The sequence below is a fragment of the Papilio machaon genome, chromosome W, assembly GCF_912999745.1.
Source record: "Papilio machaon chromosome W, ilPapMach1.1, whole genome shotgun sequence".
Taxonomy (NCBI): Eukaryota; Metazoa; Arthropoda; class Insecta; order Lepidoptera; family Papilionidae; genus Papilio; species Papilio machaon.
Genome location: NC_060015.1, coordinates 7,456,492 through 7,467,516, shown reverse-complemented (window position 1 = coordinate 7,467,516; position 11,025 = coordinate 7,456,492). Strand labels below are relative to the sequence as shown.

Here is an 11,025-nt window from a genome sequence, read left to right as displayed (position 1 = left end):
AGACAATTATTCAATATTGAGTTGTATATCAGCTCTTGAAACAATTAATGTGACCACACCAGGATTCCGCGACCAGCATCAGTTTTCTGAATCAACGATAAATGAATCGCAATCAGCTGAGGACGAACGATGCCAAATTAATAGTGACATTCTATTAACTTTATTAGATGAAGAAAAAAGTATAAGTGAGATCTCACAGCAAATTGTCGGGTATATATCAGGGTGGGTGGTTAAGAAAATGGTTAAAAAAATTAAATGTCAAATATGTTGCAGCGCTTTGATGAGTAATCAGAAACTAAGTTTTCATAGGTTAATAACTTTAAGAAACTTGGGTGGCTTGTTTTTATCATCGCGCGATGTATTTGATATTTGTATTAAAACAGAAGCGTTTCTAAAGCTTAATAAAAAATTACAAGGCAATAATTATTTTCACAATGAAAATGATTATAATGTCTTGCAAATAAAAGTTCTGAGTATGTTCATAAAATCAAATGTTTTCAAAGATTTAACCTCTCATTCCCTCGAACAACCAGCAACTTGGAACCATAAAATTTTACTAATAAAATCTGTAATCAAATCCTACGCTGATGTACGCCTTCATTATATTCATAAAAATGTTAAAAAAACAAACAGGCAAAAGTATAATAAACTAATTTTATTTCATGGAGAATAAATGATAATAACTAATATTAATAATGTGTTTTATTTTTACATCTGTATTTATTTTTCACATTACTACTGTATTTATTTACAATTTGATGAACTTGCTGACCGTATTGCGCACGTATTATTTAATGTTGTGCGTTATATTAGTGTGCGCGCGTCAGCGTCTTGCAAACGCACACATTCAAAAATAATGCTACAGTTTTTCAAGGTAAAGGCGTATCTAAACTATATAAATCTTTGTCTGCAGCAGCATTTTATCCGACAATGTTTTATATTTCAAAGGTGCAGATCATGAACTACATGACCTGTATAATATGTTCAAAATTGAGACATCTTACAGTCAGATTATGGATTATACTAACAATCTAAATATAAAGTGGAATTTCACCACACCTCTCGCTAGTCATATGGGAGGAATCTATGAGTCTTGCATTAAACAAACTAAATATTTACTCAAAAGAAAATTAGGTAATTGTAGAATGACCTATGAACAATTGTCTACCATACTTTGTCAAATCGAACCAATATTAAATTCAAGACCATTATTTGCAACTACTGATAATATAGATTCAATTAATTATATAAGTCCAAGTCATTTTCTTATTGGCACAACAATGTTAGATATACCAGAGCCCAGTCTAGCTAAAATTTCAGACAATAGACTTAAAAAGCAAGGCAAAAGATTACATCAATTAAACAGCAATTCTGGAAAGAATTTTACAAAACATATTTGTCTGAACTTCAAACTAGACAAAAGTGGTTTACAGACTCTCCTAATTTACAAGTAGGAAATATAGTTCTTATTAAAGATGAAACCACTCCGCCATGTGTTGGCCCATGGGGAGAATTATCGAGATTTATAGTTCAAAAGATGACCACCTAACCCGGTCAGTCTTGGTCAAAACTGCTAAGGGACAGTACAAGCGCCCTATACATAAACTTGTCTTATTACCATCTCAGTAATTCTGCTTATATTTTCTTTATTGAAACAAATGTTAAAATCTAACTTTAAATTTTTATTTTAACTATGTAATTTAGCTCCTAGATGTAATATCCTATACCCTAGACTTATACTTAAGATAGATCTAAGACTGTAATAGAAATAATTATTACAATTTATTGTAATTTAACTTTAATTTTAATTAACAAACAGAGAATGATTTAAAATAATTACTGCAACTTTTCATTTCATATTTATCAAATACGAGGGCCACACTGAAAGTTTTTAGAACTAGCTACTTTTTAAGAATATATTAAAAATATAAGATTAAATTTTGAAAATAGAACTTTTTGCTAATATTATTGAGTACTAATTTAATTCGTTTGTCATTTGTTTTACGATTTGGCGGCAAATTGAAAGTTGTTGGTGTCAGGCCAGTATGAATTTAACGCGAGAAAATTTTCGTACCATGATTTTGCATGACTTTCGATGTCATTTAAGTCAACAAGAATGTTATGACAGACTTCGATTGGCCTTTCACGCTGAAGACCCTTCTCGGGCCACTGTTTATAACTGGTTTAATGAGTTTAAATGTGGTCGCACCAATCTCAACGACGATCTGCGTCAAGGACAGCCTTCTGCGGCGACGACTGAAGTTAACATCAGTGTTGTGCGATGTATGAAAGAGACTGATCGAAGAGTAACCTATCAACAGATTCGGACAAGCTTAGGCATCGATATGACTCAAGTGCAAAAAATCCTCCACAAACATTTAGCCATTAGGAAGCTTTGTGCCCGGTCGATACCCCATTATTTGACCGAGGCCCAAACACTCCGTCGTGTTGATTGGTGCCATGAAATGATACAAATATTTAACGGAGGTGACTCAAAAGCTGTGTTCGACATGCTTACGGGTGACGAAAGCTGGATTTATTGCTATGATCCAGAAACCAAGAGACAATCTGCTCAGGGGGTGTTTCCTTCCAAGGAGTTGCCAACTAAATTGAAGAAAGGTCGAAGTGTAGGAAAAAAGATGGTGGCCTCAATCTTCGGAAGGACCGGTCATTATGCGATAATTGTTTTAGAAGATTAAAAGTTACTTACTGCAGAGTTGTATACTAACAAATGTTTGCCACTTGTCTTGGAAAAAGATCGAGATAAACGACCTTGAAGTAGGATCCTCCTTCATCACGACAACGCCTCTTCGTACACCGCCGGACGAACGATCGACTACTTGGCGTCGTCAGACCAGCGTTAGCAACCTGAAGTGGACTGACTATCGTACCAGGGGCGTAAAAATTATCGTACATGGATCGAAATTATCGTATTTTTTAGGATAATGTCTATTATAGGTAAATTAATCATATAAATTGTAATATTGATATGCATGCAAGTACTTTATAGTTTATCTTTTTTAAACCACCGCTGTCAAATCAACAGAACACTGAAACCCAAATGTTTTACACGTGGTACAGACCTGAACTGATTCCCTTTCCACTTTAAGTTCAATAAACGCGCCAAACTTAAAATTCACTTAGACAAAATTTCACTGTTCTCATGCAAGTTGGGTATGAAACACGTCAAAATTTTGTATTTATAAAGAAGAAATGGATATGAATGGGTGGTGAAATAAAAAATCAAAGAATTTTTTTTATATATCAATATACACTTATTATAATCGAAATATCGAACTTATATTCTCTTGTTCGCATTGGTAGATGCTATACTAACCAATAAGAAAGCGTGTACAGCAGGCGCTGGATAAAGTTACAGTATTGGCAGTGGTGAAACTTAGAAGAGCGGATCGTAAGGACCAATAGGAATAAAGAACTTGTATTTCCCGGTATTTTCTCAAGATTTTATTGGACAAAATAAAATCATGCTACTGCGGTTTAGACTATCAACGCATGAGTGAAATAATATAAATTCTCAAATTTTGCATCATGATAGAAATTATCGTACAATCTGCGTACGATAATAATATGCTATCGTACATCGTATGTGGGCACAAAATTATCGTATGTGTACGATAATTATCGTACGGTTCCGAACGCTGCCAGGTAGTCCCCTTGACCTACAGGTGACTATGCACGCTTAAAAGATACTCAATTGACCATTGTGAAATTTAAAATTTAATGCGACTTACCCCTACTTCCGGCGAGTCGGGGACGGGGTGAGACGCCATTTGGAGATCATTTGGAGATCATTCCCTTTTCGTGCACGGTGACAACAACACGCGTCAACTTTAAAACTAGTTGAAGAAAGAAACAATGTCGAAACGAAGCGCTGAAGAACAAATAATACATTACGAACGCAAGATCAGAAAATTAAGAGAACGCAAAATTGGACGACGTCGCCGAATTCGAATCATATCAGATTCTTCGGATAATGAAGGTAGGCATCATATTTTTTATTTTAACGTTGTTTACATTACATATTTACAACGAGTGGACGAACATAACCTTTATGTTTTGTTACCACGTACCGATTACTAAACACGTTATCGGCTTTCAACAGATAAGGCTGCGAGCCTTGTTCGTTGAAACATTATGATTCATCAGGACAGACCGTGAGCCTCGTTCGTTGAAAATAAATACTCCATCAGGGCAGGCCGTGAGCCTCGCCTGTTGAAGTAATTAACTTGGCTGATATAAACCTTTTCGTTGTAGATGTTGAAGTTTCGGAGCAAGGCCTTGCGCCACAAATCACTGAGCCGGAGCCCGACGTGGAGCCCGAGGTCACGCCCGATCCCGAACTCGCTCCGGACCTTGGTCCTTTACCAGATACAAGAGACCAACCAGGTGATCCAGAGTTGGACCCTGATCTTTTAGAAGCCCTCGGTGAGTCAACCAGTGACATCCCAGAATTCGGAGAAAAAATCCACGAAAGTTTGGCTAAATTGTGGTGGCTTCCCCTTCTCGTAAAAGGCCTGCCTAAAGATAGGAAGGAAATTTTATTGAAAGATTACCTTATACCTGACAACTGTAGGCTGTTACAAGCCCCTAAACTAAACGCCGAAATATCTGCGGCCGTAACTGACTCTGTAAGGAACAGAGACAAGATCCTGGTCGCTCATCAGCAACAATTGGGATCGGGCATAGCAGCTGCCAATAGAGCGTTAAACATCCTTTTAAGCGAAGAAGAAAAGAGAACCTCCATAAACCACTTAAGTAATGTCTGTCGTATACTTTCGGATTTGCACGCAACAAACACAAATAGTCGCATTAAACTCATAACCCCAAACCTGGATAAAAATTTTATCCACGTCATTCAAGATTCAGTGCGAGATGAAACTCTGTTCGGTAACAATCTTTCCGATAAGATCAAGGCTGCAAAAGCTATAGAACGTCAAGGCCTGCAAATTAAAAAGTCTATTCCGCGATCTTCCAGCCCTCAATCCACAAGCAACCGCTCTTCAAACTCGGGAAACTGGTCCGGCCCGCCCCGGTATTCGTCGATTCGCGGCAACCGAGGCGGGAAGAAAACAACATCGCAGAACCGTCGCTCATACCCGAGCTCGTCGCAACAGCAGTCAGCGTCGAAGCCCGCAGCAGCGAACAAGCCGCGTGCTCCGGCAACGCAGTAACTCAGGTACATGCAGGCAGAATTAAACACTTTTTTAATTGCTGGACTAACATAACCTCTAACCCAGTAATTTTAGATTGGATACAAAATGGCCTCACCATACCTTTTTACAAAGAAGTATATCAAAGAAACGTACCTAGCAATACATTTTCGGAGTTAGAGCATCAGGAAATGTCAACTGCAATTCAAAAACTAGTTGACTTAGGTGCCGTAACGGAATGTCTTCCGAGTAGAGGCCAATTTGTTTCCAAAATATTCCTTGCAGCCAAAACAAGCGGCGGCAAACGTTTTATACTAAATTTGAAACCGCTAAACAAATACGTTTCAAAGTATCATTTCAAGATGGAAGATTACCGAACAGCTGCAAAGTTAATCCCTCAAAACGGTTACTTAGCCACAATTGATTTAAAGGAAGCCTACCTACTAGTTCCTATCCATGTTAAACATAGAAAATACCTAAGATTTCAGTTTAAGAAAAATACTCATAACACGACCTACGAATTTACTTCATTCAATGCCTTACGGACTTTCCGTGGCTCCTAGGGTGTTTACTAAGATTATGAGAGAAGTCATAACTTATTTGAGAAGTGTAGGCTTCAATTCAGTAATCTATTTAGACGATATTCTATGTATTGGAAAAACTTACGACGATTGTAGATTTAACGTAAATGAAACTTTAAAACTCTTACAGTGCCTAGGTTTTGTTATAAATTTCGATAAAAGTTCATTACAACCTCAACAAATTTGTAAATTCTTAGGTTTTCTTTTTAACACTCGGAATCTAACCATTTCTCTCCCAGACAGTAAACGTAATAGTATCCTGCAATTGGTTCGAAAGTTTACATATCTGCATACATGCACTATTAGAGAATTTGCTCAATTAATTGGTAATCTAATTACGGAGTGTCCGGCAGTCCAATACGGTTGATTGTATACAAAGTTATTGGAACGTCAAAAATACCTTGCTCTTTTAGATAATCAAAATTATGAAAGAAAAATTAGCTTACCTAGTATTATACTTGAGGATCTTACTTGGTGGATCAACAATATCAAAACAACTTCGCATCCAATGCGAGACGCCAGGTATAAAATGGAAATTTACACAGATGCATCACGGACCGGTTGGGGCGCGGTCTGTGATGAAAACCGAACTCGCGGAGGATGGACAGTTAGTGAACGCGATCACCATATAAATTACCTCGAACTATTGGCGATATTTTTTGGACTCAAAAGCTTAGCTTCTAAAGAAACCAATTGCGCGATACACTACAGCCATAAGCTATATAAATCGCATGGGTGGAATACAATTTCCTCACTTAAATGCGATCGCTCGGCGAATTTGGCAATGGTGCGAGATGCGTAACATTTGGATCTACGCGTCTTACGTTAATACAAAAGAAAACCGAGCTGACGCCGAATCTAGGATTATAAATCCGGACACCGAGTGGGAACTCTCATAATAACCGATATAATTAAGACTTCCGCCCCAGGCCGAGAGCAACCTATACTCCTTTTACCATTCTTTTTACAAAATCCTAATATTTGCCCAGCTACAGTTTTGAAGGATTATATTTCTGTCACAGAAAACAAAAGAAAACAAAACAGAGGTAAACTGTTTCTGACTCACAAACCACCACACAGACCAGCCACGTCCCAGTCAATCAGTCGTTGGATTAAACAAGTACTATCGGAGAGCGGAGTGGATGTATCAACGTTTGGCGCACACAGTACGCGACACGCCGCCACTTCGGCCGCCAGCCGCGCGGGCCTAAGCGTTGATGCCATCCGCAAAGCTGCTGGATGGACTCCTCTATCCAATACTTTTGCTCGTTTTTACAATAGAACTCTTATCGATGAAGGGAACTTTGCAAGGTCCGCTTGCCGTACCTCCAATCACTAATTTAGTATTTTTTCTATTTGTAATTATCAAAATGATTTGATTAACATTGATTGCTTAATATTTCGTTTCGATTTAATATAAAAACCAATAAATACATTCTAAGAATTATTTATTGTTTTATTAAGGAGAAAATCTTTCCGCTCTGAAATTCTACCTGGTAAATATTAGGTCCTTACATATGAAATTGGCGTTTTTCGTACTGGCCACTTTAATCACGAATTTCTCCTCTTTGGTAAGGAATTCCAAATCCAAATTTGTACAGCTATAGACTCATGTATTTGTGGTTCGATGACCGTCATTCATTTGTTTTTTTTCTTCTGTTTTTTTCTGTTTGCGTCACTCATTTTACAAAATGGAAAACTAAAAATATCGCATTATTTACGAGTACGAGTTCCACGGTGGCACTAGTGCTGCGGAAACGACTCGAAGGGTGAATGATGTGTATGGCGGTCGTGTTGCAAAAGAAAACACAGTTCGTTTTTGGTTCCAACGTTTTCGTTCTGGAAATTTCGATCTGCAGAACAAGCCCCGTGGACGGCCTGAGACTCAAGTTGATAATAAAGAGTTGAAGGCTATTGCGGAAGCAGATCCATCGCAAACCACGTCCGAGTTAGCTGCAGGCTGCGATGTTAGTGATAAAACTGTTTTAATTCACTTGAAGCAAATTGGGAAGATTAAAAAGCTTGAAAGGTGGGTACCTCACGAATTGACCGAAGCAAACCGGCAAACACGCGTCGACTGTTGCGTTACATTACTAAACCGGCACAATAATGAAGGTATTTTAAACCGAATCACTACCTGTGATGAAAAATGGGTTCTTTACGATAATCGGAAGCGCTCAGCGCAATGGTTGGATCCTGGCCAGCCAGCCAAATCCTGCCCCAAGCTAAAATTAACCCCAAAAAAGTTACTTGTAAGCGTTTGGTGGACTAGTGCCGGTATTGTTCATTACAGTTTTCTCAAATCTGGCCAGACTATTACGGCTGATGTCTATTGTCAGCAATTGCAAACCATGATGGAAAAGCTAGCGGCTAAACAACCTAGGCTGGTCAATCGCTCCACGCCACTGCTGCTTCACGACAACGCTAGACCACACACTGCGCAACAGACGGCTACTAAATTAGAAGAGCTTCAATTGGAAAGTCTAAGACATCCTCCGTACTCCCCGGACCTTGCTCCAACAGATTACCATTTTTTTTGAAATTTGGATAACTTCTTGCAAGGGAAAAAATTCAACTCCGATGGGGCAGTCCAAATCGCCTTCAAAGTTTTTATTGATTCCCGTCCGACTGGTTTTTTTAGTAAAGGGATCAATGAACTACCTATGAGATGGCAAAAGTGCATAGAAAATAATGGTTCATACTTTGATTAATTAAATATATTATATTAAAAAATAATCGACTTTTTGTTCCTCCCATACAAAACGCCAATTTCATATGTAAGGACCTAATATTTATATCGAAAAATGAAGCGATGAAATATAATATAAGATCAAACGAACTTCTCAAGTGAAGTTCGATCGTTATTATATGAATCGCTTCATTTGAAGATATAATCTGTTTCCCGCCCTCCCTTAGCTGTACTTCGCTAACCCTGGTATGGAAAGATTTTTCTCTGCACTCTAAAAATAATGATCTCCAAATGGCGTCTCACCCCGTCCCCGACTCGCCGGAAGTAGGGGTAAGTCGCATTAAGTTTTAAATTTCACAATGGTCAATTGAGTGTCTTTTAAGCGTGCATAGTCACCTGTAGGTCAAGGGGACTACCTGGTAAATATTTATATCTTCAAATGAAGCGATTCATATAATAACGATCGAACTTCACTTGAGAAGTTCGTTTGATCTTATATTGTAGATTTAAACATGTAAGCGGAAATTACGAATGTGCTCATTGTTCTAAAAAGTACAAGACACAAACATTCTTCGATAGGCATATTAAGTTGCATTGCAACATATGTTATGTACTACAGAAAAATGAACGACAACTTTTAGAACATATAGCTGTATGTAGAAATAGTGAACAAGTTGACAATCAAACTGTATTAACCAATAAATATACATGCGAACTTTGTATACATCAGTTTTATACAAATTGTGCCATAACATTTCACAAAGCATTGATACATTCGGATAATCCCCCATCTATCAAAGATTTGTACTACATACGATTCTATGATTCAACTAAAGTTTATGTTTATTATTTCTGTAAAGAAACTTCAGTTAATAAAGATTACCTTGAATCACATGTCACTGTTCTTCGGAATATGAGTAAAATCAATGTAAATTATCCATGCGATCAATGTTTGGATAGTTTTGATATGAAGGATCATCTCTTACAACACTGATTCTAATTTGGAGGCAGCACAGTACGAACATAAGAGATCTAGTTTAGATACAACAGATAGTAATCCTATGTTACCACAAGATGAATATATTAATGATTTTAAAACAGAAACAAATACAGCGATTACAAATGTAGAAAAAAATATTAATGCAAATGTTGAAATATCAAGTAATACAAATATCGTGATTACGAATGTAGAAAAACTAAGTAATACAAACAACGTGATTACGAATGCAGAAAAACCAAGTAATAAAAATACTGTGATTACAAATGAAGAAAAGTGTACAAATAATGTAGTTATAAATAATATTGTAGAAATCCCAAATAACAAAGACCCTGAAAGAAATGATGCTGCACAATCCACTCATGAAATACCAACTTTATTAGAAAATGTAGAATATGAATCACAAATACAATCTACAGTACAGAAAAGAGATTTAAATAAAAGTAAAGTCCTTTTCATGAAAGAAGTCCCGCGGTAATTTTTGGAACTAAATTTGACAGGTCGGCCATGTTGTCGTTCGTCAATGTTATCAAGTTCATTTGTTGTGGTAGATTTTTGTGAGTTTTAACTAGCTTAGTGCATTTTAAAGATTGTTTACAATGCCAAAAGTTGTAAAAAGTTCGGCTAGAGAAATGATATTGAAGGTGAAAGAGTTCTGTGAAGCGGAACAAAAGAATCAAGGTGGTTTAATATCACTAAACAATGTTCGGAAGAGAGTCGCCGCCTTAACAGGTACTTTTTAGGGTCATACCCCATATAATAATTTTTTAGAACTTTTATGTTATAAATTCATTTTTGCGACAAAATTTAACAAATATAAAAAAAATATAAATAAAACGTGATGAAACTATAGGTAACTGAAAGTAAAACATATTTTACAAAGTACATAAGCATTATAAACTTGAAGTTACTATTATTTTTAATTGTTCATTACTTAATTGCAGGTGTGTCAGAGAAAACTGTAACAAGAATCACAAAAGAAGGTATAACAGCGGCGAGTACTTCGAAAAAAATTGTCACCCCAGGGAAGAGTCGCCCGCATCCGAAAAAGTTCGACTTTTCTGACCATGGATCAGGACTCTGGTACAAGTGGTGGAGGCCAACTAAGAAGGAAAACCTTACAAATCTACCACCGCGAGTATATGAAGATGTTAAAGAAAATCGAAGCCAAGACCCTGAGTTCCCAGCAACATTTTCGCTTAAAGTTCTCAAATAGTTGCTGGTCTGCGGGGGGAGGTGTTACATATATGCCTATAAGGAAGATCGCCGACGCAGCAGTGCGTTGACTTCGCCGCGACCCACTTAAGTGGACACGAGGCGCTGAGGCAGCATTGGCACCGATATTTCGTAATTATTAATTGTAATAGATTAAGCAATTCCTATCCTGACTTCGGAGGGAACATAGCATAGTTAGTAATAAGTTTTTATTTGTAATTTTTATTAATTAAATTAAATTATAAGAATCAATCTCGTTTTTTTTGGAACCTTCGGCTGTGGCAAACATAATTCCTGTTTAATTACAGCATTTTCAAGAAATTATTTTTCATAATAATCGTATTTATTTATCAGTAACAACGGTGATTTAAT

At 37.0% G+C, this 11,025-nt stretch overlaps 1 protein-coding gene across 1 annotated transcript; it reads left to right on the top strand.

Moving 5' to 3' along the window:
* The first annotated feature begins 3,694 nt into the window (after nucleotides 1-3,694).
* LOC123723054 lies at nucleotides 3,695-10,654 on the top strand. The gene is made up of 4 exons (XM_045685595.1): nucleotides 3,695-4,000; nucleotides 4,276-4,446; nucleotides 4,997-5,197; nucleotides 10,383-10,654. Exons 1-4 carry the CDS (start codon nucleotides 3,877-3,879, stop codon nucleotides 10,652-10,654), a joined length of 768 nt encoding a protein of 255 aa, XP_045541551.1. The 5' UTR covers nucleotides 3,695-3,876.
* Nucleotides 10,655-11,025: the final 371 nt, after the last annotated feature.

Coding starts and splice junctions, on each gene's coding strand:
- LOC123723054 (XM_045685595.1), top strand. CDS start 3,877: ATGTCGAAACGAAGCGCTGAAGAACAAATAATACATTACGAACGCAAG. Junction 4,001..4,275: donor AGATTCTTCGGATAATGAAG/GTAGGCATCATA, acceptor TTTTCGTTGTAG/ATGTTGAAGTTTCGGAGCAA. Junction 4,447..4,996: donor TGATCTTTTAGAAGCCCTCG/GTGAGTCAACCA, acceptor GCGATCTTCCAG/CCCTCAATCCACAAGCAACC.